The sequence below is a fragment of the Paramacrobiotus metropolitanus genome, unplaced genomic scaffold (genome assembly GCF_019649055.1).
Source record: "Paramacrobiotus metropolitanus isolate TYO unplaced genomic scaffold, Prichtersi_v1.0 Parri_scaffold0000020, whole genome shotgun sequence".
NCBI lineage: Eukaryota > Metazoa > Tardigrada > Eutardigrada > Parachela > Macrobiotidae > Paramacrobiotus > Paramacrobiotus metropolitanus.
Window position 1 is genome coordinate 1,086,235 of NW_026570240.1, and position 15,500 is coordinate 1,101,734.

The following is a 15,500-nucleotide window of genomic DNA, read 5'->3' on the forward strand; positions in this document are numbered from 1 at the left end:
TGTATAAAGCGTGATTCCAAAAACCAAAATTTATTTGAGCATTTTTGTACAAATTGCACCAACATCTTGCACACACAATGCACTGTACGTCGTGCGCGCGCCGCGCTTACGCATACTGTATAGTAGAAACAGAAGCGGCTTTGATTACAACTTCTTATCACATCGGGAGTTTAGGCAAACTATCAGGACATGGCACTTATGTTAAAGGTCTTCTTTAAATCATTGGCCCCCGGTCGACAGCTGCTGGTCTTGGGCAGTATTTTACATATTCCGGTTCCCACTCGAACATCTTGTCCCAGAATGACGGACTCGCTGACACCGCAGATATCGTCCGTTACACCGTAATACGCTGCATCGTACAAGTGGTCCACGGTCTGTTCAAAAGACGCCAACATCAGCGCCGAATCCTTCATTTTCGCCATGCCGTACCGCGTGAAACCATAAAGATTACCCTAAAACAGCGCGTATACAACATTTTCCTTCTGAAAACCAGCTAAAAACGAGCGACACAAGATAGAAGATTCTCAGAAACCACACTGATGAACTAACCCTGGCGGTCATTGTGTCAGCCAGCAAGGAATAGTGACGCCAGTCGATGCTCATTCCGTGACTTTTCATCGTGTACATCACTTCCTGAATAATCGAAGCTCGTCCGGCTTCAACGCCAAGAACGCGAAATATCTCCATACAGTTGTTAGTGTATGTCTTGTTGCTGTTGACACCTAATTAACAGCAAACCATAAATATTTAAGTAAACTTGCGAATGATTCAAGATTTTTACTCGTCGTCAAAAATTATAAAATAAGACATGTACAACACACACCGGAAAAACATACAAAAATGATAAGAATTAACGCAATTCAAAATGCCGGTGCAGCGTCCAGGCATGCTATCTAGACAAGTACCTTGCAAGCCAAGAACAGCGCGCAGATCGGTACCATCGACCAGCAAACGGTAGCCATCGTCCTCTGTTTGTTTGTGGATTACTGCTCGCGATGCTGTTGGCAAACCCTACGATTGTTCGTTGCGATAATTCAACCTGTCCTACCCTTTTCAAATGTGTACGTACACACATGCAAACTTCAAAGTCGTTAATGAACAACATTTTAGCAACGTTAAGCAAAATAAACCCATGAACAAATAAAAACTCACCGCTACAACAATTTCCCCGGCCAGGCGACGCAGTTCATGAGCCCTGCCCAAAAACGCCGACTTTCGATCCACCTTTTTTCCCTTAAAATCGTCATCATTGATCAGCGCCTTCACAATCCAGTTCCCATAGCACTCCACATCCCGAATAAGTTTCGAAGTCTTGGGATGAGTCTTCAAGATCACCGCGATTTTCTGCGCATTAACCGGCAGCAACAAAGATCTAATGATATCTTTGGCCAATTCAAACACTACTGCGATCTGATCCTCCGACAACACGTCGCTCATAATCAGAGTCACATCCGACAACATAGTGCGTTCCAGCTGCGCTTTAACCAGACGCGCAAACCTTTCGTCGACTTTATTTGTCAGAAACGTAGTTATGATCGGCGTGCGAATGTTCGTCGTGGCGTTAATAATCTCCGTGATGCGCGGTACTCCCAAAGTGATATTCATAGAGGCAACTCCCGCAAAGTGGAATGTCTTCAGGGTCATCTGTGTTCCCGGCTCACCAATACTCTGTGAACACAACGCACCCACTGCTGTACCGGGCTCCACGTGGGATTTGATGCGCTTTTGAATACACAGTCCAAAAAACCCATTCAACTGCTTCTCGATTACATGGTGACGGTACAGTCGGTCGTCGCACTGGACATCGGAGTGGCTGACTGGGCCATAGCGTTCTTCGTCGGCATCCATCTTGGCCATCTTTTTCTTTAAAAATTCTTCAAGGTTATTTAAGAAGTACTTAACTTCGCTGCTGGATTCCGCAAAGGTTTGGCCGCCAAGCTTTACAACCATAGTGGGTACAGCGCGATCCCAATGCATCTTAACTTCCCAGCGTGACAAGTGTTTATCCAAGCCTAAAAGAAAACAACCTATCCTGTATATAAATGTGATATTCTAAGTTGCCCAGCACGGCAAAAATCAATGAAAAACTACATAAGTATTCGTATTTTGTATGGTTTAAAAGTAGGAAGATCACAATATTTTCGAAACACCCAGTAAAAATGGGACAGAAGTGATCGAGATATGTACGTGAATTGAAAGGGTAAATGCTGATCGCATGGCGCCACCGGTGTTCGAGATCAATCGGGTAATCTTCGTCCTCTATCGATGCAGGATCCAGACCGTCCTCGCCGAACCGCAACTGTATTACTTCGTTGACGGAATTTCTCACGGTTCGATCATAGTGAACGATGACATCTTCCAGGCATTTAATTAGTCGTCGCTGCATGTATCCGGTCTCCGCCGTTTTCACTGCAGTGTCCACCAGACCCTCGCGACCGGCCATGGTATGGAAAAAAAACTCTGAGGGTGTCAGTCCGCTGAAAAAGCTATTCTCCACGAATCCTTTGGCCAAGGGCTCTTTGGAGTAGCGCGGCACGGTCGGCAGGGAGCGATCTTCGAATCCATTGGGAATACGCTTACCGCTAATCACTTGTTGACCGACACAGACAGCCATTTGCGAGATATTGATAACAGATCCTGTTGAAACACGTGCACGCAAATTAATCTGTTTGTCACGACACCAGCTTCGAAAACAACACAAAGCATGCTCCACTACAATTTTTTCAGCTAAACCCTGATATTTTACGAAGACATCGAATAAACAAAATCCCGGGATTCCCTTGCGGTATTATAATCAAAATGCTTCATTTTCAAAGATTAAGTATCATATAGTGTCACATCCCCTGATTTAATTCTCTTATATGATGACAGACTTGAGTATTATCCTACCTTTAGAACCACATTGGGCCATAATTAGTGGAGCGTTCGTTTTTGGTAAAGAGTCAAAGCAAATTTTCCCCATCCGATCGCGCACAGTAGATAATTCTTGGACCATCCCAGATTCCAGGGTTTCCTCTTTAGTGCAACCTACAATGGTTTTAGGGAAAACAAGCGCATGATATCGGTGACGAAAAGAACACGTTTTCAGCGCTAAACAAGCAGGCTCGTGATTTATAATCCGGAATGCAGAATCGTATGTTAGTATATTATCACTACATACCAGGTCTGTTCTCCAACACTCCACGTTTAAGCTGGTCAATAAGATCTTCGCATTTCCTGTAAGCCGCTTTAATATGCTCCTTCTTGGTTTGAATCAACGCGGCACTAGGTGACACGTCTTCGATTCCAATGGAGAACCCTCTGTGGGTTAAAAAATACGCCGTAACCCGCGTGAGACGATATATGACATCGGCGGCATAAGCGCTTCCGCAGTCATGGAACAAATGACAAAACAAATTCTTTCTCGAGCCCGTGCCCACATTATTCTTATCGAACGTCCCGGCCATTAACTCGCCGTTATGAATAACCAAAAATGAATCATTGCTACAAAGATCTTCATTTTTCGTGTAATTCTTTCCTTTCGTCCGGACATTCAAAAATCCGGAAAGTTCGTGCGCGTTTTTCCCATAACCGCGTTCGCGATTAGGGCACAGCACCACACTGAGCACTTGCTTTCCGGTCCAAAGTTTTTCCGGCTTGACGATAGCCGGTAGTGGCCAGTCGATTTTTAAAGTCCGCTCTTTTCCCACTAGCATCTGCGAGACCAACTGATCGAATTCTGCCCGCGTGAAGAAATTATCTTTGTTGGATAGCAGATACGAGCCAGTAATGAAGTCCTGGTGGGCACCGATAATGACTTCCCCATTGCGGGGTGTCAAGATATTTTTGGTTGACAACATCAGTGTCTCCGCTTCCGCTCGGGCCGGATATGTCTGCGGGACATGGACGTTCATTTCATCGCCGTCAAAGTCGGCGTTATACGGCGTGCAGACACACTCGTTGAAGCGCAGGGTACGCGACGGCAGCACGCGGGCCTTATGGCACATAATACTCATTTTATGCAGCGAAGGCTGGCGATTGAACAATACAGGGTCTCCATTTTGTAGGTGTCGTTCGACCACATCGCCAATTTGCAAAGCATGAGCCTGTTCTCTAGCAATTTTCTCATTGTGCAGGTTAATGGAATAGGAACTGCCGTCCAATTGGCATTTGGTAATTTTGTCAGCGCCCGGATGCTTCTGCGAGCCATTCCGCACCAGTATCCGCATGGTCTCAATATTCTTTTCCGTGACGTGGATGGGAAAGGTCAGAATTTTGGCCATATACACCGGTATGCCCACTTCATCCAGTCGCAAATTAGGATCAGGACTAATTACGGTGCGCCCCGAGAAATTCACTCGTTTTCCGTTGAGATTTCCACGGAACCGACCCTGTTTTCCCTTGAGACGTTGCTCAAAGCCCTTCGAGGGCTTGGCGAATGCTGTGCCCGCCGAGCCGGAAACGGGATCCTTTGCTGAACCATTCAACACCTTATTATAGTTCCACTGCATATTCTCCCAGCTTTCCAGATTACTCCGCACCGGATCGCGATCAATTTTCTCTTTAAGAAGCTGGTTCCAGTGCAGTACACCGGAAATTGCTACAGTGATGTCATCCTGGTTAACGGTGCCCTCTTCCTGCATCACCGTGGGCCGAATCGGAACAGGTGGAAACTGTAGACAACTCATTAAAAAGCTTTCCGGACTGATTTTTCCGCACAGTAATAACGGATGGTCTTGCAGGGGGATTTTTCGCAGAACTTTCAGCACGTAGACCGGATTTAATAAAATCTGTAGGGCATAACTGGGTGTGTTACATAAACAAATCCGCTAATTTGAGTATCAGTCTTAAATTACCAAATTACCTTGGCTGTGCCCAGATCAGCACGGGGTTGATCGCCCGTACCGGGTTCCAGTGATGGCACATCAGCCGTGTGTACAATGTGGGGAAGTAATTTCCGCTGGGTGGCGGCCGGTCGCAGTACATCCATCACCATGCGGTAATAGCCGAAACGCCGAATGTCCGTCTGCGTTGCCAAACAATACTGACATATTTTCTGCTTTTTGCACAATTCCACGATTTTTTTTCGTAAGTCTTTTTTGGCGGCTAAAGTCATCGGTTTGTTGGCTTTCGAAAGGTAAGAGATCCGTTGCGGCCCATGCAACAATACGCGACTGCAGCTCTAACAAAATGAAACCAATCGTATAAATAAATTGTTTACGACACTCGAAACAAATAAGACAAAACCATTCAGGAACCAGCAAAAAGCATTCAGACAATACTAAGAAATTTAACGCACAAAATCGAAGCAAAAACCCAGCGCGCCAAAAACATTAGCAATATAAACAAAAACTTTCCCAATTTTATTTTCATTTCTGTTACGGGAAAAAAATCAGAATAAAGAAACTCCAAAAAATATGCAAAATCCCATAAGCGTTGATTACTTAAATAAACAACATAAAAACATTCTACGCACTGCGATGTAACAGAATAATCCGTCAGTACAATCACTACAGTGTTCAACGCAACAAAGCGCACTTACCTGACAAACAGACTGCATGATCTGGAAAACATTTTTGAAGTATCCCATATGGAAAAGCGGATAATACAGCTGCAAATGGCCAAAATGTCCCGGACATTCCGCCATCTGTTTCCCACACGTGCCGCACTTTTTGGCGCGCAGATTGACGCCCTGCAAAGCAGACAACGTTCCAGCTGTTCCCTACTTGCACAGTATGCCGTTGAGATGGGCCCGTACCATTTTGGGATCCAGTAATCCGTGACTGGGCATATCCCAAGAGCTGCCGTTCTGCACAGCCAGCGTGTTCAGATGAACGTCCACAACGCTCTGTGACCGGATCTCCGCATCACTCTGGGGTCCGAAAGTGATGGCGGAGCTGTGAATGCAGATGCAGTTAAAGGAACGAACGCAGCTAGCGATGCCGTGGCACTTACAGTCGCGCCGGGGGAATGCGATTGGTGGAGAACGCGTCGCCGGTTCCCGATGTCGTCAGACAGTGCAGTTTCTGCATCGTCGACTGCGACGCCGGCGCAGGGCGGGGAGCGAAAGGCGGTCGCGTACCCGGGGGAAGAAACTGCGGCCGTCCGGACATAGCGTGGGGGCTCTGCGGATTGGGGCTGGAGAGACTCATTTTGCGATCGCGGGGTTCCATGCTGACATCAGCCATGATGTGTGATCACGTCCACTGCCTGCCAGGTCGTAAGCCACTAACTCTCACTTCGTAAACGCACTGATCAGAGAGCAACTGTTTTGCAGAAATTGATATTTCGACCTGAAAAACCCGCAACACCACTTTAATATAACACCATATCACTCCATCTTTCTATTACAGTAAATAAGAAGTCTCTTTCAAAAAAACTTCGTAATTGTTCGAGTACACTGTTATGACATAACTCTCATAAGTCAGGTCTGTCAGGATAACTTGATGAACGTGCTACAAATACAAGCCTAAAACAGAAGTCAAGATATGGGCATGATAAGCTGTATGATTGTATCGTAATTCTTTTGTAATAGCATTTGCTTGTACAATTTAATAAACAGTTTAAAGAGATATCATGCCTTTTGTTAGTATTGGCGAGATGGTATTAAAGTATTGTATATTTTATAATATTTTAATGTGCCGTAGGAATTTAAGTACTTATTGTTATTTACTGCAGTGGTAGGGTTATTCGTACAAAATACTCTAGAATATGGCAAGTATTGAGTATGGCAAGTATTGGCAAGTATTGCTTATCTCTCTGAACTTCGAACCAAAAAAATTGTTAAAGCAATACCCGACTGGGAATGATAAAGCTGGATATGCTTGAGGTCTGCTGTTAAATGGGATTTTAATGGGATTTTAAACCTGAAACTTATGAATGCATTTTTTGTCCATTTTACAACGAAAGTATAATGCACAAATCGAAAAGATGCTATAAGTTTTTCACAACATTAACATAATTTTAACCTTTGTCCAAATTTGTCAAAATTAGCATTTGCCAAAATGTTACAGTAATGTCATCCATGGAACATTTAATAGGTACTTCGTACTCAAAATCCAACATCCACATTGCACAAAGGGATGCTATAGTCTTACTACTTAATCATGTAAATATTAAATTTTTTTGTGTACAACGGTGCAACTTTAAAAAAGAGTAAACTCATGATCAATAGCTCATATATCTATGTATAAATAGAGGTGCCCAAAAATCTGCTTGCGTGCAGTCTGATGCAGGGAATAGCCGCTGACAATGAGAGCAAACAGTCGTCCACCTTTTGTCACGCTCACAAGCCTAAAAAATTGTTCACAAACCTGAATCAAATTGTGGGTGCGGCAATTTTTGTTAACTTTTTGGACTGGAAATTCTTTGATTCACAGTTCACTTTCAGTCACGCAAAAAAAATGTCCATACCAGATTATGACGTCAACCGGTTCTACCGGTACGGCAAACACTTTTTTGTAAGTGCTTAAAATTACGCCAAAAAAATGTACATGACTTTTATATATGCCGCGGTCGGTTGACAGATGCGGGTAGAACATGTGTTTTTCAACTTCTAACGAGACTTGATATGAGTATTGCGGAGACTTGATATTTTATATGGTTGCGGAGACGATGAAGCCCAGGCGTGGAAATACTAGTACTTATACAGAAAAAGGGTTCTACAAATCAACATGCACAGGATATCAGGAGAAAAGCAAACTGCGAAGCCCTTTTTACGTTAGTGTATTTCCACGTCTAGGAGTCTGGAGTACATGATCCATTCCGGCAGGCGGAAATATTTCTTGTGGATCCTTAATTCTTACGTCAGTAAAAATGACCGTGCTTAGCGTGAATTATAACTAATGTTACGAGCGGTAACGCTTATGAATAACAGAATTTATTCAATCATTGATAATCGGATAATCTGCATTCAGCAAGTGGTGGACGCGCCTTTACAGCAAAACGACGAAGTACGCGAGCCTAACAAGTGAAATAATAAATTATTAGGTGTTATAATATAGTGCTTAAATACAATTAGACAATGCGGACTCACTGTCAGTATAGCATTGCGACTGCAGTAATTCATAGAATAGTGTTAAAGGAAAGTGCGTTTCATCACTAAACATGGAATTACAGGTTACTTACTTATACAAGTACACCATCTTGTCTACGTCTAGAATATCATATTTTACAGTGATTGATTTTATGCCTATAAACCATCTTTTGTGCAGCTTTTGTAGTTTTTATAAAAACACGTGTGCAAGCGATTTTGTCAAAAATAAACAAATAAATAAGAAACAGAACAATTTTAACTCAAAATTACAAGAAATCACACTGAAGTAAGACTGCCGACTGCTTGTAGGCTGCTCCAAGAAATGTACGTCGCCAGTGCTTGGGAATCGTGCTCGGGCTCATTGGGGCATTCGTGTACATGTATCCATATTGATATATAAGGTTTAGGAATGTGGAAAGATTATGTACATGGGGCAAAATTTCAGCTCTGGAAACAGGAAATATAGGATTTTTGGATGATTGCGGTGTAAGGGAGATAAACTTTCCAATTGTAAGTTATAAGTATAAATCTTTGGGAAGGCATTTCACTCTGGAGTGAGGCTGCGTGAAACGGGGTTAGCTCAGTATAAGGGCCATACATTCCACAAATAGGCGTGGCAATGGCAATAATAATAATTAAATGTTGTCATCAGTTAAACCAGTAGCTGCATATGAATATTTGCAGCATTTTGGCAAGAGCGACAATATACTGCTGCAAAAGTCCCGAAAGGAACAATGTGGACATCAGGAATTATATAAGCATAATTTAAAGACCGCATATAATTGCGTAAGATTATTAGCAGTACGACACTGCATAAATGAAACTAAATATACGTGGAATATTGAAGGGAATCCGTGAAAAGTACTCAGCCAAACTGGACAGTATTAAGGTAACTGGTAAGGGATTGCTTCTGTGGGGACCATTCGATCAAAACCCTCCAAGAGAACAAATATCATATTAATTAAGTATCGGTTTGAGTTTATAGGCAAAGTTCGCATTTTCCGCGGGACTTCGGTTCGGGGCAAATGTTAGGCGATTGTTTATTGTGCAAGGCGATTATTCATCCATTGTGTGCACATCTTAGGACGTTCGCTTCGGGCAACTTGAACTAGCATCGGGCATCATTGTAACAGGATGAGTATATAAAAAAGGGTCGGAACAAATGATCCGACATTAATACTGGGATGTGGCTGAAGGATTTTGTTGGAATGACGTTAAAAATGTTTGTGGAAAAAGGATAGGCAACTTGGTTAAATAAATAGATTAATTGGGCGTGTCACCTTTGTCTGGAGGGCAAACTTTGGTAAATATCACTTGGCCTCATTTCTAGGAGGGGTGAGACATCAAAGGTTTGTTTGGTATTAATTAATCCCGAAAGTCGAGATTTGGTTGTTAGTCCGGTAGAGGAAGTATCTCCGGCTAAAAGCTGCCCACCGGAACTGGCTTTGGATGACCCTTTATTGGCCTGCAAAAAAATCCACTTTCAGAAATAATCCGGCAAGCAAATGCAATGCCGACAAAAAGGTTTGTGGAACTTGTCAAGCTTAGGTTTTACTGATTTTCAGGTAAAGTCATATATCTACAGTAACCGCTCATACGCACGCTCATAAGGGATAATCTGGCTAAAAGCATTTCCATTTGGGGATCGGGAGGACTTGCGCAATAACCCATAAGCGTTTTCATACTGCAAGCTTTGTGACAGCACTCTTGAGTGAGGCTATTAGAGACGTCACCGGCTTTTCCATCAGGATCGGAATCTAAAGTTTTCAAAGATTATTACTACATAAATAAAATCACTTTTTATTGTACCCTAATACACTATCATCATATCAATTGGCACCAACTTTTGAATCTTTAAAAGAAACACCGTTATAACTGCCAAGATCAGTCTGCGAGTTAAAATGACACGATACAAATAAATTGTGAAAAACGATGCAGATTTTTCAGAAAATACCGAGTGACCTTTAAAGCAAAATTTAATAAAAAATCGGATCTCCTCTTAAGATTTGCTGGATTGTTATTATGATTGCTTCTATGGCGCTTTCTATCTTTGATTAGGCGACAAAAATGCTTTACTATTAACGTAACAATATAAATAATAATAAGTATTATTACTTTACTTATTATTGCGAGTACCTAGACGCGGTCGATATTTCCCTCTGCACAACAGTTTTAATGTATCCGCCAGTCCGGTGCCACAGAATTTTCTTTCGGCAAAACTGAAGGAATAAAGTGACGAGAGGATTATCAAGAAAAAATGCAAATGTTGTAGGAGATGCCGGAAATGGCAGATGAGCATGTTGAACTGGGAGAAATATGACTGTTGGGTGTGTTTGCGATGACCCTTCCTGACGATGTCAGCAAATCTTTGGCCACAACGAGATGTATCTGAAATGGTAAACATTCTATAATTATAACAGATACTAAGTATTGTTTTGAACAAAAAATAAGACCTTATCAATATGCGATTTGTGCATGTAATATTTTCTTTAAATGATTAACTGGAAGGTGAGCCGTATGGATTTTCATAAAAGATTTCGCCTTTTCGAATCGAAGATATTACTGTATCTCCATGGCCAAAAAAATTGACCGCAACAGTTTATATTGCTTGTTTTTTTGTCTAGGATTTTGCACTGTATTTACAACACCACAAGCTTCAGTATTGAAGCAAACGACATTTACTCTTATCTTCTAAGTTGCACATATGTTTCTTGTCACTTATAATCATTTATGTATTGCAGATCATAATCAGGTGAATGTCACCGTCTCATAAATAATGTAAACTTTCACATTTTTAATATTGTTCGACAGCATCTACCCCGCATTTGGGCAAAGTCTTTCGATTCCTGCTGATTCTAAGAGCAACTTTGTTATTTGCAAAATGTATAGCAAAATTAGCCAAAAAGTTATCTAATCTTATTTTTGCAGCCATGTGAACATATCAACAACTCAGTATTTACCGTAACTGTCGTTGATTTGACGCGGTAGGTAAATAATATATCTACAAAGTTATCGTGTTAAGTTGAACTGTTAACCATGCATTTTTGCTATTATTCTGGCAACAATATTGCCGCCTAGTCAATTACTACCCGTTACAAAAGACAGTTAGCGCGAGTACCGACGTGTAGTAATATTCTGCACCGGCTTATAAAGTACGTATATAGAAATTAATCTGTATTCCATGCTGAATTATTTTACATTTGGTAAAAAATAATAATAGTGCATTAATTATCCGGGGAGCTGCATAAACTGTGTGAAAACATATACCTAGGCTTAGTGACTGATGCGCATTCTACCTGTAATCATGAAACCGCAAAGAGGTCATGGTGCTCAAATTACTGTCGACTAGATTCCACTCCGCAGAAGGCATAAAAAATACAAGTATAGTAAACGAATGAATGCCAACTGTGACACGTTAACGCTTAGGTCGCGCCGTCTCGATAAAATTGATAACGGAACTCAAAATTCCTTTGAGCCAGATAACAGTGACTTGAAACCGCATTGCAAAAGCTTGCCCATTTCACAAATCCTAAAAACAGCTGCCGCAATTTTTTCCAATATATACTACCGCACGATTAAACATAATCACACCGATAAATTTTTCCACAGCGTAGTACTACACTACACAAGCTCGTTATTACTATTCATTATACAATTGTATGAAAACACAAGTGCATCGATGTGACTGTATGACCATGCAGTCACCATGTATATGCGGCCGGCATTTTATGGTGTCGTACAAATTCTGGAACCAAGTTAATATCTTCAAACACTTTGTATACAGTGATCGAGTATTTGAATACATTCCCGCTAAAACTGTTTACCATCCTGTAGTTATTATCAGCGGTTGCTGGCGATTTCCCGGATCGTTTAACACATAGTTATATTCGCGGTGACCTAAAATACTTTTGTTGACCTTAGCCGCCCGGCCATCCCAGTTGTCACTTGTGAGCCGCGTGATTTACCGCATTTGAAAACGTATTAGGGAGAAGAAACCGCTTTCACTGCCCGTGATCCCATCCCCTTTTTACAAAATGCTCCTTTTACGGGTCAATGTAATTCGCGGTAAACAACTTGCGATTTCCTATTCTCCACACGCCGAACATACATACAGCAGACTTAATTCGATGAAAAGGGTGTTTCCCATTTGTTCACTGTGCAGCTGCTGGTGAACATTGCATGTCTTAATTGTAATTTCGAGAGAATCTAGGAAAACGATAGAATGTGAACGAATTTTGCAAATACAAAACGTTCTCTACCTTTGCTCTAATTTTTCGTCAGCGGCAGTAAGCCCGTAACCATGATAAGAATAATAATTCGTACCCACTTTGCTGAAGTGCAGTTTTCTGACGTTCATAATTACTTCCGCTTTGCACGTCTTCAGTTAGACAAGTACAATGGTTCAGCTCTTAAAATTATATTTGTTACAGTGGTTGGTTTTGGGAAGGAAAAGCAGATAACTTTGCTTCAGGGATAGGTTGTATTTATTGGCCGCATTAATAGTTACAGTATTATTTTATTTGGCAGCAAACTTGCGTTAATTTTGTGTATTGAAGATGCGAAGAAGCAGCAGTTATTGTGTAAAACTGCACGCAAAAAGTTGATCTTTGCTTGCCAGATACGTAATACATGGCGGATTGGTAGGTGAATATTGTTTCCATTGTAAGTATTGAGCTTGAGATGTGATTTTACAGGTTTACAACACGCACAGAATGTTGTAAACATCATGCACAAAATGTTCTAAAAAGCATTAACTGCAGCACCAACTGTTATAAATATGATTTTGGTAACATTTTGGTAGATTGAGAAAAACTATTGTGGTTGACCTTTCGTACTTATACACCCTTGTTGCGTACGCTGCTCTCACGTACCTTCGTGTGGAGGGGTTGATCCCTTGTGGTTAACCTTTTGGTCCTTGTGGACGTAGTCAGATCTTGGGCATCCCGGCAATCAACCACTAACGATGTGAACCGAGGCGTCATCACACGGAAAACTCAGGCGCGGCCAAGTCCCGGCATATGCGAGTTGTAAAACGATTGAGAGTTGTCAACAAAACTTATGGCCTGTACGTGACGCTAACAGTTCATAATACCTTTTCACCAAAAACACGAAGAAAAAACAATTGCCTAATTAAGTAAAGGGCCCTTTATTAAGGTTCTAAATAACTACACCAATGATATCTTAATGAAGAACGATACATAGTACTATAACAGAAAATATGACTAGTACAATGTAGACATGACTGCATCAAGTTATTACTGCAGAATAGGAAATCAAAATGAAAACTACTGTATATATAGTCATTTTCAGGCCGCGTCAAAGACTCGCAGAATGAAACTTGCGTATTCCTGGGTATTATTAATAATATCTCAGGGATTACTTCTGCCGTCTGTGGCCGTACCGGCAACGCGTACCGCCTAATATATCGCGCGTCACATTTTTTCCTGAAATCGGGATGGAGCCAATAAGCAGCTGCCAATGGGACGGGATCATATTTGTGCGCATTAACCGTGGTCTGTTAAACAAGCACTTATTACACAATTGGCCTTTTTCTGTGGACTCCGGGGCCCAAAGCGTGACTTACGGACAAATGTTATGTCCCGAAACGCCGCATCTTTGGAAGTCACCGCATCGAAGAAACACGCACTAATTAGAGACTGTTTACGACAATTGCTCTTACAAAGAACATGAGCTGACGCTATTCTAGGACCTCAAGCACTTAGCTGTTTTAATTAGCGGTATGTACGCGAACCTCTCGTTGTGACGGCGCAACAATTTATTCAATCTAATATTAGCTCTTTAAATGTCGCGTTATTATGGATACATGGGACACAGCAGCAGATACAGAAAAAAATGATAAAATAATATATTCCGATATTTCGATTAAACTACTCGTACCATCTTGACCCTTTCGACGATACACCTGTGCAGTTTCTGAAGTTATTTATCATTTATCATATCAATCAATGTAGAAACGTTTCGTTTTTGTAAAGTATTAACTAAATACTGATAGGATTTATGATTAGCACTTGAGTGTACGCATGCTACGGTAGATGATACCGTGTATACCCATGACAAGTTCTAGCGGCTGCAAAAATTTTGTATATAAAAATTCCGTGGCGATCACAATTCTAAGATTTCTTTCCGTTAGCAAACAAATCAGCACAAACATTGTTCTTGCTGACCTTTAGGTATTTTTAATTGCAATGCACGATTAAAATGTTTGACCTTTTGTTTTGCGTTTGTTATCTTTCTTTGCTGATAATATGAGTGATCAAGAATCCAGTATCACTAACACCAACTCAGAAAGTTATCAAGTTACAATCGAATGGCAATGCGACTTCAGGTTTGACGGTGTCGTGAATTACTTGAAATATGCACTATTATCACAATTTCGGTTTGACTATTGCACTCTGCTACTGCTGCTCTTGTTGTTCTACTACAATAGCTGCATACGCTCATGCACGCCGTTTTAACAATTACTTACTTGTTGAATACATGCTGCTGTCATTTTTATTACGCAAATTGGGTAAAAATGCAATTAATAATTATATTCTGTTGTACGGTTGGGCCCTGCAGGAACAAAATTTTACTTTAGTGCCGACAATATTTACCACAAGAACATGCATTGCATGCTTATATGGAACGGAAATTGCGCTCCACATCCATGTACGGTCATATTACAACAACATCCCAATTAAACCTACGTACGGATGCATTTCTTGCATAGACGGACGATTAGGACATATTTTAAGTCAATATTGTGAGCAGCGCAAAACATGCAAAACTTATTAACTGATGGTTTAGGTAGTAACAAAATTTAATAACCGGTGAAATAATTAAGTATTTTGAGCTTCTTGGGAATCTTCCAGTATTTAAAAACCGATACAGTATTTAATATTTATCATGCAGGCGCACGCTAATATTGCACAACGACAGAGTAAGTACTTGCACCAGCAACGCAAAAATAACCAGCATCGATATAAGTAGTCTGACAGTACTCGTACTCTGTATGTTGCTTGTCTACAGTACTCACACTTAGTTATAAAGCATGAGTAAGTAATGGTGTAAAGCGCAGATCTTTTTATCGGACTCACATTATAAAAGCACTACAGTAGTTAAAGGTCTTACGCCAAGACGTACACTGTGGAACAATACCAGTGGTTATAAAACAAGATTGAACGAACCTATATGCAGCAGCTTTTTTCATCAGCTGGAAATTTGTCGTACTGATGTTTTTTTTAATTTGTACAAATAATAGACTACGGTTCTCTGCGACTCTCTTTGTACAAATTAACGAAATACCACCCTAGCCCTTCTTTATTGAGTTAACACCTATATGGATATTACGCCTGATTGAGGTGTACGCCGAGTATTATCACAGCACAGATATTATGCATAATATAATACGTGCAGACTTGCACAAGAATGACAAGTATCAACAGTTCAAAACCTCATGAAAAATCCAAAGAAACTTTATAATTGT

General features: G+C 41.1%; 2 protein-coding genes across 3 annotated transcripts; both read right to left on the minus strand.

Annotated features, from left to right (window-relative positions):
• Positions 1 to 22: 22 nt before the first annotated feature.
• Positions 23 to 6,577, minus strand: LOC129586325 (DNA-directed RNA polymerase III subunit RPC1-like). The gene is made up of 11 exons (XM_055479484.1): positions 5,935 to 6,577; positions 5,738 to 5,876; positions 5,522 to 5,671; positions 4,844 to 5,161; positions 3,161 to 4,769; positions 2,890 to 3,027; positions 2,188 to 2,637; positions 1,153 to 2,012; positions 906 to 1,011; positions 550 to 722; positions 23 to 452 (listed from the first exon to the last, which is right to left on the minus strand). The coding sequence occupies exons 1-11, from the start codon at positions 6,165 to 6,167 to the stop codon at positions 183 to 185; spliced, it is 4,446 nt and encodes a 1,481-aa protein (XP_055335459.1). The 5' UTR covers positions 6,168 to 6,577; the 3' UTR covers positions 23 to 182.
• Positions 6,578 to 7,859: 1,282 nt separating this feature from the next.
• On the minus strand, positions 7,860 to 13,393 carry LOC129586336 (insulin-like growth factor). Of its 2 annotated transcripts, none has more exons than XM_055479518.1 (4): positions 12,886 to 13,393; positions 10,151 to 10,402; positions 9,617 to 9,771; positions 7,860 to 9,479 (listed from the first exon to the last, which is right to left on the minus strand). In XM_055479518.1, the coding sequence occupies exons 2-4, from the start codon at positions 10,311 to 10,313 to the stop codon at positions 9,291 to 9,293; spliced, it is 507 nt and encodes a 168-aa protein (XP_055335493.1). In that variant the 5' UTR covers positions 10,314 to 10,402; positions 12,886 to 13,393; the 3' UTR covers positions 7,860 to 9,290. The 2 variants fall into 2 exon arrangements, with proteins under 2 accessions (XP_055335493.1, XP_055335492.1); XM_055479517.1 differs by lacking the exon at positions 12,886 to 13,393 and adding an exon at positions 11,311 to 11,794.
• Between the last annotated feature and the right edge of the window lie 2,107 nt (positions 13,394 to 15,500).

Coding starts and splice junctions, on each gene's coding strand:
- LOC129586336 (XM_055479517.1), bottom strand. Junction 9,772..10,150: donor GAAATATCGACCGCGTCTAG/GTACTCGCAATA, acceptor TGAAAACTTTAG/ATTCCGATCCTGATGGAAAA. Junction 9,480..9,616: donor CCAGATTATCCCTTATGAGC/GTGCGTATGAGC, acceptor ATTTTTTTGCAG/GCCAATAAAGGGTCATCCAA.
- LOC129586325 (XM_055479484.1), bottom strand. CDS start 6,167: ATGGCTGATGTCAGCATGGAACCCCGCGATCGCAAAATGAGTCTCTCC. Junction 5,877..5,934: donor CGCATTCCCCCGGCGCGACT/GTAAGTGCCACG, acceptor CTGCATTCACAG/CTCCGCCATCACTTTCGGAC. Junction 4,770..4,843: donor CTGATCTGGGCACAGCCAAG/GTAATTTGGTAA, acceptor TATGCCCTACAG/ATTTTATTAAATCCGGTCTA.